We start from the raw sequence: 22,097 nt of genomic DNA, 5'->3' as shown, positions 1-22,097 counted from the left end.
ATTCCTCTCTCCCTTTTCTTCCTTTCTAGATTTTGCTAAAATGATCCAGTTTCCTTTGCTTCTTTTTCCTCACGGATAGTGATGAAAGTGTCACCTGATGTACTATATTTTAACATACATGTTTGGATTTATATCTTTTTTTTTTTTTTTGATAGGGTTTCACTATGCAGTTTACGCTAGCCTTCAACTCACTTTGTAGTCCAGCCTGGCCTTGAACTCACAGCAGTCCTCCTGCCTCAGCCTCCTGAGTGCTGGGATTACAGGTGTGTGTCAAAATCCCCAGCTGGACGTATATCTTTTAACAATTTTGTGAATTCAGTAATATAGCCTTTCAAAATAAAACTTCTAGCATAATGTAACTTGTTTTTACTTTCTCCCATTCGCATTTTACATGTTTTGCTGAAATAATCTGAATCTTGATCACTCTGGGAGTTTCAGTCAGGAGAAGGACTATGCAGAGAAAAAGAAATGTTCTTGCACATCCAAAAATACCTGCCTGCTTGCCTGCTTCTTTTCCTTCTTTCTTTGTCTTCTGTTTGCTTCATTTATTGCCTGTACAGATGAAAGATAGCTTAGCTAGATCAAAGAGTTCTCCTGTCATGGGTATTTTCCATCAGACTTCAATAAATTCTATTTGTTAATTAAATTTTTATTTTGAAATAAAATACAGAAAGAAGTCATGTACCCTTTTTACAGTTTTTCCTAGTGATAACATCTCGCAAAACTGTGGTTCAACATCATGACCAGGGTATTGATTTTGGTAGTCAACATATAGACGTTTCCATTACATCAAGGAGGTCGAGGATGTCAGGTTTCCCTTGTCTATCTGTGCTCACTTCCTCCTGCCCTTACTTTCTCCTTAACTCATGACAACCACTAATTTATTCTCTAGTTCTAATAGATTATTCATTAATCTATTCTTCTAGTTCTAATTTTCTTATTTCAAAGGAATTTGTGTGTGTGTGTTGCTAGGGATTGAACCTAGGGCGTTGCACATACTAGGCAAGTGCTCTACCACTAAGCTACATTCCCCAGCCCTCAAAGGATTTTATTATATCAATGTGTAAATGAGAGTCTGCAACCTTTGGGATGTACTTTCTTCACTCAGTAAGATTATTGAGAGAGTGATCCAGATTATTGCATCTATCAGCAGTTGGTTACTTTTTATCGTTGAGTGTTAATCCATGGTGTGCATATATTGCAGTTTTTTTAGCCGTTCTTAGTTGACATCAGAGTTGTTTCTAATTTTGGCCTGTTACATATAACTCTACTATGAATATTCATGTAGAGGGTTGTAGGTGAACATAAATTTTTATTTCCCTGGAGTAAATGTACAGGAGTGTAATTGGTGAATTGTATGGAGTTGTTTAATTTTTTAAAATTTTTTTATTCCCTCCTCCCTCTGATTGTTTAATTTTATAAGACACTGCCATGCTGTTTTTCCAGTTTCCTGTACCATATTATATTCTCACCAAGATGGGAATGTTCTCATTTCTCTAAATTTTTGCCAGCGTTTGTTGTTGTTATAACTTTTTGTCATTCTAATGAATGTATGTAATATTGTAGTTTTAATTTGCATTTCCCTAATGACTAATGATTTTCAATTTATTTTCATGTACTTACCCTTCTTTGGTAATACGTCCTTTTTTTCCTATTTTCTAGTAAAACTTTTTTAGTTTCCTATGACTGCCCTAACAGACACTGTAAACAACAGAATCTCATAATTCTGGCATCTAGAAGTGTGAAATTAAGATGTTGGCAGAGTTGGTTCCTTCTGAGAGGTCTGAGAGAATATCAATTCTCCTAGCTTCTAATGATGAATGATCTTATTGCTGCTTTGCGCTCTGCTCCCATTGTCACATAGCATTCTTCCCTCATATGTCTGTCTCTTTCTGTCACATTTCTTCCTGGAAGGATACAAGTCATACTGATTTAAGGATCTACCTGACACGGTATGATTTCAGCTAATCAATTAATTACATCTGCAACAACTCTTTTCCGAATTAGGTTGTGTTCTGAAATACTGACAAGTTCTGATTTCACCATGTCTTTTTGAGGATACCCTGGGTTGTTTGACCAGTTGATCTTTATATCCTCATAATAGGATCATTGATAAGACAGAGGGTTTTTTTTTTAATGAAATCTGGCTTATTAATTTTTCCTTTTATGGATGATGCTTTTGCTGTTAAGCTCCTTTGCCTAATGCTAGATCACAAATCTTTTATCTATGTTTTTGCTAACTGTATTGTAGCTTTGCATTTTGAATGTAAGCCCATAATCTATTTGGGGTTATTTTGTATGTGAGAAGTTAAGATCACAGTTCAGTTTTTTGCCTGTGGATGTCCTGTTGCTACAGCCCCACCTTCCCCATCCCTTTTTCTTTTCTTCTTCTCCATCCCTTTTTTTTTTTTTTGAGACAGAGGCCTACCATGTAGTCCAGCCTGGCCTTGAATTCATGGCAATCACCCCTACGCCTGGCTCCAGTGCCTGTTGTTGAAAAGACTATTCTTTTTGTTTGTTTTTATAGCGCGAGGGCTCAAACCCAGGGTCTTGCTCATTCTGGGCAAGTCCTCAACCACTATATTCCCAGCCCCAAAACGACTATTCTTTCTGACTAATTAGTTTTCCACATTCCTGAAAAATCATTTACATTACTTATATAGACCTATTTCTGGGTTTGTATTCTGTTCCATTGATTTGTTTGTCCTTTTGCCAGTAGTACACCATCCTAATTACTGTGGTTGTGATAGTCTTTAAGTTGGGTGGACTGATCCTTTTATTCTCTTTTTTTTTTTTGGTTTTTCTCCGGCACCGGGAACCGAACTCACGACCTTGCGCTTGCCAGGCAGGCGCTCTTGCCACTAAATCCCCAGCCCCCCCTTTTATTCTCTTTTCAGAATTATTTTAGCTATTTTAATTCCTTACCTTTCTTTTAGTCTAAATTTAATAAACTTTATTAACAAAAAAGTCTTAGTGGGATTTTGATAAGAATTTATGCTAAATTTGTATATCAATTTGGAGAGAATATTTTTACTGTTACATCTTTAAATCTATGAGTACAATATTTATCTGCATTACTTAGACCTTATTTGATTTCTTTACTCAGCATTTTATAGTTTTCATATAAAAGTCCAATACATGTCTTATTAGTAGATATGTTCCTTATGGTTTTTTTTTTAACAATTATAAAAATTCATTGTATTTTTCATTTTGGTATTCATATGTTCATTGTTAATTGATTATTTTTATGTTTATTTTGTATCTTGAGCATTGCTAAGCCCACTAGTTCCAGGAATTTTTTGTAGATCCTAAGGTGTTTTTTTTCCTATGTACACAATGCTAGTGTTAGCAAATGGGGCAGTTTAATTTCTTCCTTTCTGATATGTATGCCTTTAATTCTCCTTTCTACATTATTGTATCACTAGAACTTCCAGCTCTGAGTTGAGTAAGAGTAAAAGCAGATATCTTGCCTTGTTCCTGATCCTAGAGAGGGAGTAAGTAGGAGTATTAGTTGTACAGTTTTTATTGTTATTGTTTGATTGGGTTTTGTCTTTTGTAGATGTTCTTTATCAAGTTGAGAAAGTTCCCTTTCATTCTTAACTTTCTGATCTCTTTCAACCACAAGAGGATGTTGAATTTCATCAAACGCTTTTTATGCATCAACTGATAAGACTATGTAATTGTTCTTTATCCATTTAATATGGTTGATTATGTTGACTTTTAAACACTAAAATCCCTTGAATAAGCCCAACTTTGGTCATAAAACTATAGGCCTGGAGTTTTCTAATGAGTTTTTAAATGATGAATTTAGTTTCTGTAGTTTTATTGGAGCTATGGTTTTTCAGAGTATCTCTTATAGTGGGTGAGTTGTGGTTATTTGTGTTTCTTAGGAATTGGTCTGTTTTATTTATGTTGTTAAATTTGTATCTGTATATGTCTGTATACCCTTATTATGCTTTTGATGTCTGGAGAGTCTGTAATGATATCACTCACTTAATACTTGATATTGGCAATTTATGTCTTTTTCCTTTTCTGGGAACAAAACCCAGGGTCTCATAGATGCTAAATGCTAGACAAGCACTCCACCACTGAACTATATTTCAGCCCACACCCGCTCTGTCATTCTTCTAGAGGTATGTCAAGATTCTTGATATTTTCAAAGAATAAAGTTAGCATTTGTTCTGTTGATTTTTTTTTTCCTAGATTGTTTTCCTGTTGTGATTTTTTTTTTTTTTTTTTTTTTTTTTTTTGTCTTTTTAAGACAGGGTCTTGCTATGCAATTCAGGCTGGCCTTGAGCTCACTTTGTAGCCCAGGCTGGTCTCAAACTCACAGTAGTCCTCCTGCCTCAGCCTCCCAAGTGCTGGTATTACACTGGTGTGGGCCACCATACCCAGCTCTGGCTATCCTGTTTTGATTTTACTGAGTTCTGTTCTTTATTATTTACTTCCTTTTGTTCGACTTTGGTTCATTTTCCTCCTATTTTGTGTTCTAGATATAAGTTTAGATTATTGATTTGAAACTTTTCTTCTTTTATATGCATTTAGTGCTATGCATTTTCCTGTTGGCACCACTTTACTTACGTCAGAAATTTTGACATGTTGTATTTTTATTTCCTGTGTGTGTGTGTGTGTGTGTGTGTGTGGATGCGCGTGCACGTATGTATGTTTTAAATTCCCTTTGAGATGTCTTTGACTCATGGGTTATTTAGTAGTGTATTTGGTTAGTTTCTAAATACCTGAACTTTTTAAAATTAACTTTCTGTTACAGATTTCTAGTTTGATCCATTGTATATAGTAACACAGTATATATGATTTAGTTTTTTTAAATGTGTTGAATAATGAGTCAGCACATTACTAGAGAGAGATAGAAGTCAGGGTCTACCTGTGATCTCCTGGCAGGATAAAGTCTCAGCTTTCTACTTGGCCTTTTCTGACATTAACCAACAGGATGGTGGGGGCACCTTGTTATATCCCAGCAAGGATGGAAATCTTAAGTTAATTGGCTTTGGATGACATGTGTAAAGGTATGGCCAGGTTTTTCTGGAATGTTTAGCTTGGTTTTATTTTGTCTTGTTTTGAGGTAAGGTCTCACTATGTAATCCAGCCTGGCCTTAACTCACTATGTAGCACAGGCTGGCCTCAGACTTGTGGTGATCCTCCTCAGCCTACCAAGTGCTGGGAGTGCTGGTGTGTGCCACTATACTTAGCTTGAAATAGAGCAGTTACTGTCTAAAAGTTTCCTGTCTTGCTAGGGTACCCGTTTTGTGATCCTTTAGCTAGAGAGAACAAGTTTGTTGGGTTTGTTTTGTTTTGTTTTCTGTCTTCATCTGTTGGCATTTCTGGCTTGCCAGCTTCTCTAGCTCCATGTTTGGTATATGTGAGACAAAAAGAAATCCCAGGGAGCGTACCACCATATTCTTTGGGTCCCTAGAACCTTGCCAGTGTGCAGCCTTCTGTCTACCTTTAAGAGTCTTCTTGTGTTTATTTTCCATATAATGTCCAGAGATTTTTGCTTATATTTAGTTTGAGAAGTAGGGGAATGGATGTGTAATGCATCTTTCTGGAATCAGTCTATCCGGCTGTCTTTTGATGTCAGTATAGATAGCAGTTCTATTATCTTTTATCATGCAGTGCTTTAATAACAGCTAACATTTCTCAGGTACACTATATACCTTGGTGTTTTTATTAAGGCATTTAATTCTTGTCAAACTGTGCATTATTCTTTATCATATGAGGAAATTAAGGCATAGAAAGGATGAATAACATGGTCATAGTCTCTGATAAACCCATGATAAATGCCCGGCTAGCTGTATAAACCCATTCTGTTACCTACCACCTGAGACAATCTGATAATACGGTTGGTTGGTTGGTTGGTTGGTTGGTTTTTTGAGACAGAACTCAGGATTATGTAGTCCAGGCTGGCCTCAGATTTACAGCAGTCCTCCTGCCTCAGCCTCCTGAGTGCTGGGATTACAGGCATGTGCCACCATACCCAGCTGGCTAACAGTTTTATGTGCTTTCCATTATAGCAACTTGACTTTTCCTTCTGGAAACTTAACATGCTTGTTTTATCATAGAATTCATAAACTGTACTAGGATATGTGTTCATATAGTTCTTCTTTTCTTTAAAGAAAATTTTCTGTAGAACCTAGCTTACTTTTTTGAGCAGAAAGCTTAGGTGTTTCTACTATTCAATGACATATTTGTGAAATTTTAAGTTTTGTGTTTTCCATCCACTCAGAAAGATTTTTTAGGAAACAATGTTTTACAAGATCATAAAGGTGCTCAGTAGAGAACTAAGAAGTGAGTTATTTCTAATTTTGTTCTAATAAACAATAGCAAAAAAAAGCTATAGTTAAATACCCTAATGGAAGTGTGAGGAGCTGCTTAAACCTTAAGACTTAAATCATAAGTTGTATGACACTGGAAGACTTTCTTGGTTACAGCATTTGATGTGAGGAACAAAAATGAAATGAGCTATAATACCAGAGTCAGCATCCCTAGTTACTGTTGCTATTAAATTATTTCCAAGTGTATGAGACAGTTGCATAGAACAGTAATTATAAAAATATATCATTGAGCTTATACTACTTGGCCTTTTCTGTGGCCTTTTCATGTGACAATGCAGTCTATATGACAGTAGCACTACCAAAGAAGAGGAAACGGAGGGGCATTACACTGGGGTAAAAAAATGAGTACTAATACCAGATGCTAATCAAATCCACAGGTGGAAATGAAAAAGACTAGAAACAGTAAATATGTAGTAGGGGAATATAGAAGATTCTGTAAATATATCTCTTTTTAAATAATAATTAGATGACATTACAGGGCAGTAATTATGACACTATTGTTGGGTTTATAAATATATAGAATATAATATATATGATATCACAGAAGAGGGGGAAGTGGATCTATAGTGGAGCAAAGTTTGTTTTACTGGAATTAAATTAGCATTATTCTAAAGTGTATCTTGATAACATAATATTGTAATCTCTGGAATAACCACTAAGAATTAAAAAATGTTATAGTTTTAAAATCAAAGCACTCTTGAACATTTTTCACATAGGAATGAAAACTTACGTTTGCACAAAAACCTATAACCTGAGTGTTCATAGCAGCTTTATTAAATGTAATAGCCAAAAGTTGGAAACAACCAACATGTCCCCCAAGAGATGAACGGTTAAACAAACTGGTATATTCATACTATGGAATACTGCTTAGCAAAAGTAACTGTTGATATACACAACAGCTTGGGTTAATAGGCAGAAAATTATGCTGAGTAAAAAAAGCAAACTCCAGGAAATTATATACTTTATGATTTCACTTATATATCATTTTTGAAATGACTGAACTTCAGAAATAGAAGATAAGATTGGTTGTTGCCAGAAGTTAGGTGCCAAGGGTGATAGTGAAAGTAAAGGTGAAAGGTAGACATGTATTTGGTTATAAAAAAGTGACACTAGGGATCCTCATAGCGTTGGAACTGTTCAGTATCTTAACTATTATGACAAATACATAGGGCAAATTAGTACATGCAAAAGCAGAGAAATCTAAGTAAGGTTGATAAGTTCTATCAAACAAAATAGCTGTTTGCAGTATAATGTTAGGGTTATATATAAATAATACATAGTTGTGGTATCATATGGTAAATTGTTAACCATCAGAAGAAACTGGGCAAAGTATATTTATTTATTTATTTATTTAGTAGTGCTGGGAATTGAACCCAGAGCCTCACACACTCTAGGCAAGCAATCTACCACTGAGCTACATCCCCAAACCTTTTTATTTTATATTGAGGTAGGGTCTTGCTAAGTTGCCCAGGCTGGACTTGAACTTGATATCATCCTACCTTGACCTTCCAGGTAACTAGGATTATAGGTATGCACCACCAGACCTGGCCTTTTTGTGTTTTACAGAGTCTGCAAAAAAAAGTGGCACACACACTTCAGGAAAAGAAAAACTTGTATAAATACTGTAAAACTAAATTTATTGAGATATCATGAGATTAATACACATTACCTTTGACTCTACAATCATAAGAGGTGTTCAAAATGGTGGCTGTTAGCTTCCAGACATTTATTAGTACAGCAAACTGCTGCTTGGGCAACCTTAGTTCACTGAGATTGCTGCACATGCATTTTTCAGTTTCTTCTCTAAGGGCCGGCTGTGTATTGGGTTTTCTGCAATGTACAACATCCTCTAGGGACCCCCATAAGAGGAGAATGCCATCTGTTAAAGAAACATCATACTATTTTTCCTTTCCTAAAGTGTATATACATTTATGGCAGACGTATATTACAACTTCCTGTGAATCTATAATAACCTTTTGGTGTTTGTGTGTGTGTGTTTGCCTTGGGGGCGGTGGAGTCTGTTGGTTGGTTTGTTTGTTGAGATAGGTTCTCAGTGTGTAGCTTAGGCTGGCCTAAAATTTTTGATTCTTCTGCCTCAGCCTCCCAAGTGCTGGGACTATAGGCATGGTATCACCATGCTAAATGAATCTATAATTATCTTAATAAAATTTCATTTAGAAAGAATGTTTTAAAATTCAAAAAATTAAAACGGTACACTATATAATATCTAATTTTTTTGTTTTGTTTTTTTCCAGTACCAGGAATCAAACTCATGACCTTGCACTTGCCAGGCAGGCACTGTGCCGCTGAGCTAAATCCCCAGCCCCTCTACCTAATTCTTTAAAAGTCAGAAAAAAGGACAAGATATATAGAAAACAATTAGCAAAATGGTACATCAGTCCAACCATACCAGTAGGAATACTGAATATGCTTAAACACTCCAATTAAAAGGTAGAGATTGGCCAACTGGAATTAAAAAAAAATCCATCTCTGTACTGTCAAAGAGACAGTTTAGATTTTAAGACTTAAAATGACAGGAAAAGATATGTCATACAATGGCTATACTACTATTATCAGGAAAAAAAAGATTCTAAGACAAAAAATTTTATTAGCCAGGCATGGTGGCATGCGCCTGTAACCCAGCACTCAGGAAGGATGACTGCAAGCCAGAGGCCAGCATGGGCTACATAGTGAGTTCAAGACTAGCCTAAAATACATTGTGGGACCCTATCTTAAAAAAAAAAAAAATTTACTACATGTATTAGACTCTGATTTCTACTGTGTCATCTTATCCTTCCAGGAATTCTTTCAAATCAATAAGACTGGCATTTCCTATTGAAAGGTGAGAATGTTGAGGTACAGTTCAGACAGGTACTGACATTTAGCTAGTGACATCCTGGAAACAGGTATCCAGATTTGTTGACTAAACCTGTCCCTTTGTCCACCTGCCTGTTTCCCTGTTTCCTCTGTTAGCCCACCTAGCATAGATGTTTAATCTCTCTGTAGGCTGAGAGGTATTTTATCAAGCCCAGTTTTTCTGGACAGGACATTCCTTAGGGATTGAAGGACAGTCATCTAAGTCTTAGCTGTTGCAAGGGTCATCATGTGAGGCCCTGTCAGCAACATGAAGGTGAACAGCTAAGCTTCATATAGCTGTCTGTGTAATTCTGCAGCATATGTACTCTGTGTATTTGCTAAAGTACTTTTTAACTCCATCCTTCTTCCCTTCCTAAGATCTGAGAGTAGGTAAAAGGAAATTCTGTCGTTAACTAAAGCACTTGCTTTATGGCCGGGGATATCGCTCAGTGACACAGGCGCCTGCCTGGCAAGTGCAAGGTCCTGAGTTTGATTCCCGGTTCCCAAAAGAAAGGAAGGAAGGAAGGGGAAGGAAGAAAGAAAGAAAGCACTTGCTTTAACCAAGCCAAAATGACAAAAATTCAAAAATAAATATTACCCGTTATTTATGTTTGACGGTTCTCAGAGAATAGATTCCATGCAATGAAGTTGCTCTTTGCAACTTTGTTAACTTCCTGGTATAAGTTATTAGAGGCTGGAAATTAAATTGATAAGAATAAAAAAATGATAAGACTTAGGTTTCACGTACGGTCAGTCAGCATCTAATTATGTCAGTAGTGTAAATATACTCTTCAGGCAATGAACAAGGATACTAAAGATCTGTGGAAAACTTCTGTTTCCATCCATAAATAAAAGATTTACTTGCTTGATAAGGTTGATTTTGTTTTGATTTTGGAGGAGTCATGGTTATGTTTAGTTAAGAATCTTTGGTCTTAATGAACAGATCTGGCAAGAGCTCTTTATTTTGTAAGGACTCAAAATGACAAGGAGAGTCTAGTGAAAAGATGTGATGAGTCACTTTATCAGTGTACCTCATCACTGGAGGAGGCAGTCTGTGTAGTAACCAGTAAATACTACCAAACAAATCAGCATAAATGATCCTCTTTTCAGTGTTTAAACATTTGCTGTTTTCTGGTTATAAAAGTAACGTGAGAGGGGCTGGGGATTTAGCTCAGTCGCACAGCGCCTGCCTGGCAAGCACAATGTCGTGAGTTCGATCCCTGGTACCAGAAGAAAAACAAAACAAAACAAAAAAAAGGAACGTGAGAAAGGCAACAGCGCATATAGGCTGAGAGCAGTGGTTTTGGAGTTAGAGAGGCCCCAGCTCCCATACGTAGGCTGGCTGTGGCGGGTAACTGAAACTCTTGTCAGCTTTAGTTTCCTTATCTGTAACATGGGAAGAAATTACAGTACCTACCATAGAAATTTGTGAGGACTAAGTAAAGTAATGCTAGTAAAATTTTTAAATAGGGCCTGATTTAATAAAAGGATTTGAAAAAAATAAGAAAATAAAAATGACTCCTAACCCACAAGCCACTGTTAGCATTTTGATATGTTGGCTTTCAGGGTTTTTCTGCCAGTACATACATGTGTACATACATATTTACAAAATTAGTTTTATATTTTATGTGCAATGGTATCCTATTTCATTTTTCCCAGGTGTCTTTTTATTTGACATTAAAACTTACTTAAAACATAAGTTTTCGTCACCTCATAATATTGTAACATATACTACTATGTAATTATTTAAGCATCTCTTTGTTAAATATCCGTTATTTTAAATATTTTTACCACTATAAATATTGCTACTTTAAAAATTGATTTAAATGAAAGAGTTTGAAAAATCTTTAAAAACTTTTGTTTCTTCTTGAACCTTGAGATTGAACATTTGCATGTATATTAATTACTGCCATTATCTCAGTGAAATACCTTTTAATGAAGGAATGCAATTTGAAAAACTTTTTATGCAGTACCTCCAGTCTCTAGAATAATGACAGGTATGTAATAAGCACTTAAATAACTATTTGGTATGATGGATGAATGAATGAATGGCAAGAATATTAACACTTTGTCAATCATTATTTGTTTCAAATGAGGTCAAGCATTAGAAAACTTTTGCCTTTGCTGGGCTGTAATCCTAGCATTCGGGAGGCTGAGGCAGGAAGATCACAGGTTTGAGGCCAGTTTGGGCTACATAGCGAGTTTTGTCTCAGAAATACCAAAAAAGAAAAAAATAAATGTATAATGCTGTTTTGCTTCTTAATTTTTATGCCTAATTTTTTTCCATTGTTTTCTTCCCCCATAGTTCATCCATGAGCTCGGATTTCCCACACTACAACTTCAGGATGCCTAATATTGGATTCCAGAATCTGCCTCTCAACATATATATTGTGGTTTTTGGCACTGCTATATTTGTCTTCATTCTTAGTTTACTCTTCTGTTGCTACTTGATTAGGTAATCAGTTTTCATCTTATGTTACTTCAAAATATGTTAAACAAGGAAATTCTGCCCTCATTTAAAACAATCTATAAGTGTGACAATGGACAAATTTTCTAAAAGTTAATGTGGTTTGACATTTTAATCTACTGTAATCAGTAACATACCTTAATACAGTCTTGAGTCCTATCTGTTGATGAGGTGTTTTACTCTGTAGGAAAACATTGTCCTTATTAATTTTTCCACCACATTAGCAGATGCATTCATGTCATTGTCTGTCCCCAAGATTTAATCTACTTTCACAGGGATTTCAAATTGCTTCTCAAGAAGGAGTTACATTGAAGTCATTAGGGATTAAAAAACAATGTCCAAGACAAGATCTGTACCTTTAGAAAGCTTCTCTTGTAGGACTTTAAGTTTCTGTTTGTTGTCAAACTAGTTAGATGTTCAAGTGATTAATTATCTGCGTAAAATACTGAATATTCTACATGACCAATAGTACATGTAGAGACAACAACAGGTAACACCTCACCTGAGTAGTAGATTTGGCCAGAAAAGATTCATGGCTGATTTTCTCATAGTTATTTAAACATTTTTGTTTTTTCAGTTTTTAAATAGGACCTAATTTTCAAAGCCAAAAGTGAGACTATAAAATATTTAAATGGTATTTTCTTCAAAGACGTTTTTGTGGTAAAAGAGTAGAAAATTGAATTTTATTAAACAGCTATATAGCTAATAGTTTTTAGTATTTGTACAATATGTGATTATCATTAAAATAAATATCATCATCTGATGTCTTTCAGTAATTATTCATTATTGCTAGTAGTGTTTTGGGATGTTTACCCTAATGGTCAAATATAAGCAAAGTTAGTGTGTATTCTCTGATATTCTGACATTTACATTCAAGAAAAGTGAATGTTTTCTGAAAGTTCTCACGAAATGTAATTATACCTCATATCTTATAGATATACTGGCTGCTTATAGTTTTTAGGTTTGGTCAGTTGGTTAAATATATAGGTCTAAAACTTATGAAAAGCCAAGTCTAGAAATAGAGAGGTTATATAATAATGAAATGAAAAGGGTCCAGGACAGAATCCTAGGAAAATACTGATATTTAAGAGGATCCCACAAAAGATTTTGGGAAGTGCCAAATCTGATGGCACATGCCTGTAATCCTAGCTGTCAGGAGGCTGAGGCAGGAGGATTGAGCCAGGAGTTTAAGGCCAGTGTGGGCTACATAGTGAGTTCAAGGCCAGCCAGGATTACATAGCGAAACCCTGCCTCAAAACAAAACAACAACCAAAAAGCAAAAGATTCTAGGAAGAAATAGCAGGAAATTGAAGGAAAATCACAAGATAGGTACCCTGCAAGTACCATTTCAATAGTGTCAGTTGTGTCATCTGCTCCCAAGGATGTTTGGTAAGATTTGAAAAGTTCCTATTACATTTGGCAATTAAGTTTGTATTCATACTGTTTGTTATAAAAAGCTGAGTAGCATGGGGTAGAGAGGTAAAGGCAGGCAAACTATTGTGGGACAAAGCCTGACTAGCAGATGAAATGGATACGAGAAATTTTGACCTCCTTGAAGAACTTTGGCTGAGGAAGGATAAGGTTGGGGGAAAGGCAGTTGCTGAGAAATCAAGGAAGTATTCTGATGTCTCTTTTTTTTATGGTAGATTCTTGTACATATTTATCAGCATAATAGAATGAGCCAGTTATGGAGGATCCGTGAGGAAGAATAAATCATGAAGATTAAAAAGAGACATACAAAGAGATACAGCAATATTAGTACTAAGCAGGAGAACCTTCTCCTAAGACAATTACTTGTGTGAGTCTGGGACTGGGAGTGAGGAAGCTTGTGTGTCTGGCAACCCTCATTCTTTCTCAGGGGAATAGAAAATTGACACTTGAATGATGGGAAGGTGTAGTAGGGGAAAATGTGAAGAGAATAGCAGGGATTTGAAACAACCACTGCATGGAAATGCATTCTGGGCATGAGCAGACAGAAGAATTAGAGAGCAACAAGAATGTGAGGCTGAGCATGGAGACCACAAATTTGTAGTCATCAAAAGCCAGATCATTTTATCATTTTCTTCAGCACTGTTCTACACTGTTTATCATATTCTCTGCGATACTTTTAAAAACATTTATTTAGCAGTGCAAAATTAAAAAGTGCAATCTAAAATATTAATTTGTATGACCTAAAGGAGTAACAGCAAAGTGGCATCAATTTAATAGAGAATTTCCTAGAAGGGTTGGATTTTTAGCCAGAAATTGAAAGAAAAATGGTGAGCACAATTGATTCCTTCTGTGGCTAGAAGTAACAAGTTCGACTTTCGGAAAATATGCAAATCAAGTTGAAAGATTCAAATGAGCAAGAGGAAGTTACAAATGAGACCTCATCTTATTAATTCTAATGGAGTACATCTTACTTCTTTATATGAAAATGTATTGTGTTCTTTTAGTAAAACAAGCAGACAAAAACCAGGAAGAATAACCATGTAGAGTGTATAAACTACATGATAAGTTTGACCTAAAAAGAAAATCTTATAATTTTAAACTCAGGTACCAAACCCAAAATACTGAAAACCAGTGATCTAAATTTTTCTTTCATGGTGCTGAACACACACACACACACACACACACACACACACGCACGCATGCACGCACGCATGCACATGCACGCACAAGAAAATAGAAGAAAGGAAATAAAAAAGGTAATCACAAAAATAAATGAAGTAGAAAAAAGAAAAAAATATATATATATAAGAGAAAATCATTGAAACCTAAATCTAGCTGTTTGGTGAAATTAATAAAATAGATGAATCTTTAGAAAAACTAATCAGGAAAAATAGGGGGAAAATAGATCACTAATAGCACAAATTCTGCAAACATTAAAGGATCACAAAGAATATTATATATCTATGCCAACATATTGGAAATTTTAGATGAATTACATAGATTCTTAGAAAAAAAATGCAGAACATCAAAACTGACATCACAAAGGGCACTGATGAAAAAAACACAGCCAATATCATACTCAACAACATAGTTAGTGAAAGACTAAGATCAGGAACACAACCAGTATATTTGCTTTACTTCGGTTATTTAACATTATACTAGAAGTCCTAGCCAGAAAAATTAAACAAGAAAAAGAAATAGAAGGCATACAAGTGGAAAGAAGTAAAACTATTTATTTGCAGATAACATGATTCTGTGTGTAGAAAATCTTGGGTAGGAAGGAGGAGCTTTTGTTTCTTGTTGTTACAGTTTTTGTTTAAAGTCCGTGGAGGATTCAGTGTAGAATTTATGCTCATTGTGTGCAAGGCCCTGGGTTCAATCTCTAGTACCAGAATACAAACAAATAAATAAAATTCTACAAAATTCTAAAAAAAAATTTTAAAACCCTACCAGAGCTAATAAATTCAGCAGACTTTCAGAATACAAAATCAACACACATGGGCCATGTGTGGTGGTTCACACCTGTAATCCCAGAACTAGACAGACTGAGGCAAGAGGCTCACTTTGAGTTCGAGGCCAGCCTGGGCTACGTAAGTGAGTTCAAGACCAGCCTGTATTGCACAGGGAGAGCCTGTCTCAAAAAAGAAACAAACAAACAGAGATCAACACAAAAACTAATTGTATCTGTACACCAACAATGAACAATCTGGAAAGGACATAAAGAAACAAGTCCATTTACAGTAGCACCCAAAACAATAAAATTCCTAAGAATAAAGCTAACCATGGAAATGAAAGGCTTATATCCAGAAAACAACAAAATATTGCTGAAAGAAATTGAAGACTAAATAGAGTAAATGGAAAGACATCTCATGTTCATGGGTTGAAAGACAATGTTTTTGAAATGGTAGTAATCTTTGCGGCAATCTAATGGTTAATGAAATTCCTGTCAAATTCTAATTATATTTTTTTCCAAAAGTGGAAAAACCAACTCATATTCATTTGGTACTGTAAAGAGGCCCAAATAGCCAAAACAATATTGAAAAAGAAAAAATAGGATTCATATGTCCTGATTTCAAAGCTGCACTATAAAGCTATACTAATCAAAGCATTGTGGTACTGACAAAATGACAGAAATATAAACCAAAGGATCAGAATTGAGAGTATTCAAAAATAAACACAAACACTTATGGCCAACTGATACTCAACAAAGATACCAAAATTGTTCAGTAGGAAAATAATTGGTGCAACCAGTGGTACCAAAACAGTCAGATATTCACATGTAAAAGAAATATAGTTGGCCCTCTCTCTCACATAATAATACAAAAATTAGCTCAGAATGGACCAATGACCTAAACATTGAGTCAGAATTATAAGCCGGGCGAGGTGGTACATGCCTGTAGTCCCAGCACGCGGGAGGCTGAGGCAGGAGGATTGTTGTGAGTTTGAGACCAGCCTGGGCTACAAAGTGAGCTCAGTGCAGCCTGAACTGCATAATAAGACCCTGTCTCAAAAATAAAAAAAAAAAAAAAAAAAAAAAGTATAAAACTCTTAAATAGAAGAAATGGCACATGCCTTTAGTCTCAGCAGTTTGGAAGGTGAAACATAAAGACCAGTTGAGTCCAGGAGTTCAAGGCCAGCCTCAATGAAATAGTGAGACATCATCTTTTTAAAAAATTAAAATATTTATGTACCAAAAGAACATCAATAATATGAAGGCCTGGGGTATAGCTCACCAGCTTGCTATGTGTGAGGCCCTGGGTTCAACCCCCAGCACCAAAAAAAGAGGCAGCCTTCGTAATGGAAGAAAAATATTTGTAAATCATATATCTCATAAGAGTTTAATATTCATAATATATTCCTGCAATTCAACAAAAGGACAACTCAATTAAATAGTAGGCAAAAAAGGCTAAGGACATAGCTCAGTAGCAGAACATAAAGCACTTGCCTAGCATGCACACTGCCCTGAGTTCAGTCCCCAGAACAAAAACTCTTTTAAAAAGTAGGCAAACAACTTAAAGAATTCTCTATAGACACAAATGGCCAACCAACACATGAAAAAATGTCTGACATACTGATCATTTAGACAATGCAAGTTCAAACCACAGTGAGATATTACTTCATACTTACAGGATGCTATAATCAAAAGTATAAAAAATAACAAGCATTGGTGACCATGTGAAAAGATGGGAACCCTTTATACATTACTGATACAATATAAAATATTGCTGCTCTGGAAAAGAGAAGATTCTTTAACTACACAGTTATCATATGACCCTGTGCTCTTACTCCTTAGTATATATCCAAGATAAAGGGAAAGAGAATTCCAGAAAAATTTGTACAGGAATGTTTATAACCACATTATTCATACAGAAAAAGTATAAAAAACAAACGTCCATCATCAGGTGAATAAACAAATTATATACATACAATGAGATGTGTAATTGAATATTATATAGCCATAAAAAAGAATAAAGTCATGATACATACTGTAACAAGTATAAACTCAGAAACAATTATGCTCAATCAGAAGCCAAACAAAAGGTCACATACTGTTATGATTCTTTTTAGACAATACAATTACATGTAAATCCACCAGGAGATGGGAAGAAGGAGGATAAGGGAAGCATGGTTCATTAACAGGTACCAGGTTTCTTTAGGGATGATGAAAAAGTTTTGAAATTAGCCACTGGTTGTACAACGTTGTGGTTACACTATTGTTGACTTGTATAAGATGCCCAGTTGTAATTGATCAAAAATAAAAATAAAAAATTTTAAGTGATGACATAGGAATATAAAATTTAATAATTGTATCTAATTAAAAATTTAATGTGTTCATGCATTCCCACAAAGGAAGCAATCTAAGTAGCTTTGCCAGTGAGTTCCTCCAAACAAGACAAAAATTCTACACTTACATCACTCTTCTGTCAGCAGAAAGGGGGGAAATCCTTTACAACACACATGAGATCAGCATGATTTTATTTCTAAAGCCTGAAAAGGACATTACAAGAAAGGAAATTATAGCCCAGTCTTTCCCTTGAACAAAATACTAGTGAATCAGGTTCAGAGATCTACAAAAAAGGTACTACATCACAATCAAATAGGATTTGTTCCATGACATTTTAACATTTAAAAATTGCTAGGTATAGTGGTGCCTGCCTGTAATCGTAGGTTCTCAGGAGGTTGAAATAGGAGAATGGCAAGTTCAAGACCAGCCTGGGCAATATGGGCAAGACCTTGTCTCAACATTTAAGACAATGAAAGGGTTTGGAATATATCACTCCTCCCTGGGTTCAATCCCTAGTACCACCCAAGGGGAGAAAAAAAAGATTGCACAGTAAACTATTTACAATAAGTGAATTATTAGCAAGACATTAAATACAGGAATCATATGCAGGGATTGCTTTTTTTTGCATAATAGCAAGAAATGATCAGAAAATTTTTAAATTTAAATACTGTTTATAGTGAAATCAAAATTACCACATTCCTAGGAGGAATATAAAAGATGATTAAGATGTAAATAAATACATTATATCCATAGATTGGACTCTATCTTAGATGTCAGTTCTTTCCAGTTGATCTATAAACCCCACATAAAACTCAGCAGGTTATTTTTGAGGAAATTGACAAGCTTATGAAATGTATATGGAAATGCAGGACAAAGAATAGTCAAGCAAGTCATTAAGAGCAAAACTTGAAGACTTTTACTACCAGACCCCAAGACATGTTAAAAGCTATAGTGATTTAAACAGAGTAGTATTCACCAAGTGCCTAGATCTCAGCTTCTGAACACTCTTCTCCAATGAAAGGTATTGGTGTTTCTTGGAAGAAGTAGGGAATTCCAGGATTGGCACAGAAGTACAAAATGAGCCTGTAAGATGTTTTGGTGTCAGTTTAAGGAAATACAAAGGATGGGGACATAAGAGGACAGGGCGTCAACCTGAAAGGTCTCTTAAAGGCCAACCCTAAGTCAATGTGAGCAACAAATAGTGATCATGATGAGTAAGACTGAAATATCTGCAAGTCCACACTGAGCCAGGGAGACAGCTCTTTCTTGGGGCTGAAAGTTCAAACACACAAGTGTTGGCAGGAGATGGGCATGGTGTCACACTCTAACCCTAGCATGTGGGAGGCTGAGGCAGGATTATGAATTCAAAGCCAGCCTGGACTGCATAGCAAGACTCTCGAAAAAGAAAACAAAATAAACCAAAACCGAATTGGCGGGGCCATATTCCCTGAAGTCCCACCCTAGCTTCTGCTCATCACAGCATCCTTTAGTTTATGGCTGCTTCTGTGATCATGCGGCCTTTTTTCCTGCCTTTGTCCCCACTTCTTAGAACATCAGTTCAGTCAGCGTGGAGGTCCAGCCTAATCCAGTTCGGCTTCATCTTAACTAAATAATAATCTGGAAGACCCTATTTCCAAATAATTTTACATTCTGAGATTCTAACTGGACATGAATTTTTTTGAGGGACACTTCAAACTAGTGTGCAAAGATAGTTAAATGGGCCAGTGGAGCAGAACAGAAACTCTAGAAACAGTATCACACACTGGCTACATCTGGTTTACAGTAGACCAATGCAGAGGGGAAAGGAGGGTCTTTAATAAATGACAGTGAGCAAGTGAAAATCTGCATAGGGATAAGCTGGGCACTCTGCGAGGCTGAGGCAGGACAATCAAAAGTTCAACCCTGCTTTGGGCGATTGAGCAAGGCCCTGACTCAAATATATGAAATAAAAGGGTTGGAGATATAGCTCAGTGGGAAGGCCTTGGGTTCAAGCCCTAGTACTGGAAAAAAAAAAATCTGTGCAGGGATAAAAAGAATCTAGACTCCTACCTCACAGTGTATATAAAGTCCAGCTTCGGATGGATCACAGATCTAAAATGGTAGGTAAATAACAAATTGTTTTCATAACACACCCTGGTTAGGCAGACATTCTTTTAGGTGCATTCAAAAGGACTAATCTAATTAGAGAAAGTTGATAAATTGGACTACATTTAAATGTTTAGAAACTAAGCCAGGCATAGTGGCGCACACCTGTAATCCCAGCACTCAGGAGGCTGAGGCAGGAGGATTGCCTCGAGTACAAGGCCATAGCAAGATCCTGTCTCAAAAAAAAAAAAAAAAAAATTAAACTAAACCTGCTACATTTTTTTCAATAACTACCCATAGGAGGTAAGGCACTTTGGACTAGCAATTTTACTTATGTCCTCAAGAGAAATTAATCTGTGTGTCTAGTAAGAATGTGTCCATACAGAATTTGTATAGCAACTTCAACAGTAGAATGGATAAATTGTATTATATAATGGAATACTATGTCAGTTGAATTACTACAACACGGTGGGTCAATCTTGTGATGGATTGTAGACTGAGAAGCCAAACAGAGTATAAACCAAAGGATCCATTTAATGAAGTCCAGAAAAAGGCATAATCTAAAATAAGAAGTCAGGATAGGGGTAACCTACAAGCTGGATATTGATGGGGAGGGGTCAGCTCAGAGATTTCAGGCCTGCTGGATATGTACTACATCTTAATATAAGTGATAATTAAACTGGCATATACATTTTTTAAATTATTGAGCTGCATAAAGATTTTGTACTTTACTGTTAGATGTACATCACAAAGGGTGTAAAAGATACATTGGCAAGAATGATAGGATAAGTATTTGGAGAGAAGGAGAGTATTTTGGGGGGATTGATGGCAGTTTGTCTTTTACTGTAATAATTTTTTTAATTTAAGCAGTCACCATATTTTTATTATATTTATATATTTAATTTTTTAAATTAAGAAAAATGTAAATTATTAAATATTATTGAAACGAGTAGACTTCATCAGTATAAAAACAATGGAGTCATCTTTACAACATTTGTTGTATTGAGATTTTGTTTTACTGAGATTTCAGAAGAATTTATAATTTAGGTAATATTTCTTGGTTCATTGGATACTTTTTCATAACATAGTGAAAGATACGTCATTTGGGTGACCAATTAAAATCCAAAATATTAATATAAATTAATGCCCCAAACGAGTTTTTAATTGTTTTCAAGTTACTGGAATTTAATATCACATTGCTCATTTCTGTCTCTTAGGCTAAGACATCAAGCACATAAAGAATTTTATGCCTACAAACAGGTGAGAAATTTAATTCATATTGGATCATATTTTCCCCAAAAAAAACTTTAAAAACTAACATTCCCACTCTTTTTTTCTTTTAACTACCTGAGGTTTACTTAGCTCACAGCTTGGGAGATGTAAAGGCACCTCCTATGCAGGGTGCCCATGCAGGGTGCAGATGGTGGTACACTGTGAACGGAATCTCATTATGGACAGGAGGCAGAGGGCTACACTTATATTTTATTTTTTTTGTTTTGTTTTTCTGGTACCAGGAACCGAACTCATAACCTTGCACTTGCCAGGCAGGCACTGTGCCGCTGAGCTAAATCCCCAGCCCCTACACTCATATTTTAAACCAGGACTGGATTTAGTAATGTTTATTTCAGCATTTCAACTGCCAATTTGCAAAATAAAACAGATAACTTCATTTTCTCACATATTCTTTTCTTTCATTCGCATTAGTTGAAACAATAAAAAGTTTAGATGATAGAATAATAGACAATTGGAGCCAACATTTTGCTAAAGAGAAATGCTGTGTATTATAATCCTTGAAGTTATTTTTCAAGAGTTTAGAGATTCTTAACATTTAAGTGAATTTTTTCTCACTTCCATTTAAGGACATAGCAGTTCCTCAGAAATGATCAGCTGTGGTACAGTGATCTCATCTACTCCCTTTTTTACTTGAAATGTTAGCTGAGGTCACACATTCATAGACTGTTAGCCTTTTACCAGCCCTTTGCTGATCTGTCCCAGGCAGCTTTTTTTTTTTTTTTTTTGAGGCAGAATCTCAGCTGCATAGTGTAGGCTGGCTTTGAACTCATGGCAATCCTCCTGCCTCAGCCTTCCAAGTGTGGGGATTCAGGCTTGCGCCACCTCACCTGGCTAAGCAGCTTTTCTTGAAGGCCAAGTAAAAGTGCCTTTTTTTCTTCCATGTGTCATTTGTTAACATTCTACCACTGACACCAAACAGTGGGCCTGGATTCTCCTTAATTTTAATTTTTCGTTGCCTTTTTTTTTTTGATCAAGAAAGGAGAAGCTTCTGCTTATTTGGGTCTTTAATCCTGCTGATATCAATGTTACAGGGTCCTGTCACCATTTTAAGATTGTATATCTTTCTGTCCATCTTTTGTCCCTATGTCTTTGGAATAGGGGCTCTTTGACATGGTCCCTAAATGTACATACTGATATTTTTGGTTAACCCCATGCTCTTCCCCATAGGTCTCATGTGGAACTCAGAATTAGAGTTGAATGTCTTAGTTTTCTAAGTGAATGGATCTTTCTTTCTCGGTTCTACCATAATCGTGACACCCTACATGTTTGTATATAGACTAACTGGAGAGTAAAATTGGCTTTGGTGGTCACTTAATAGATGAAATTACCT

At 35.7% G+C, this 22,097-nt stretch overlaps 1 protein-coding gene across 1 annotated transcript in view; it reads left to right on the top strand.

Annotated features, from left to right (window-relative positions):
• Rnf24 (ring finger protein 24) overlaps window positions 1-22,097 on the top strand; it is a 60,508-nt gene that overhangs the window by 26,070 nt on the left and 12,341 nt on the right. Inside the window, exons 2-3 of the mRNA XM_005380811.2 lie at window positions 11,512-11,661; window positions 20,692-20,734. Of these exons, the coding sequence (XP_005380868.1) occupies window positions 11,519-11,661; window positions 20,692-20,734 (186 nt within the window). The 5' untranslated portion in view covers window positions 11,512-11,518. The remainder of the gene's footprint in view (window positions 1-11,511; window positions 11,662-20,691; window positions 20,735-22,097) is intronic.

This window comes from Chinchilla lanigera, unplaced genomic scaffold (assembly GCF_000276665.1).
Source record: "Chinchilla lanigera isolate Chin_1 unplaced genomic scaffold, ChiLan1.0 scaffold00014, whole genome shotgun sequence".
Lineage (NCBI taxonomy): Eukaryota > Metazoa > Chordata > Mammalia > Rodentia > Chinchillidae > Chinchilla > Chinchilla lanigera.
Note: the sequence above shows the minus strand (reverse complement) of the source record. Positions and strands in the feature narration are given on the sequence as shown.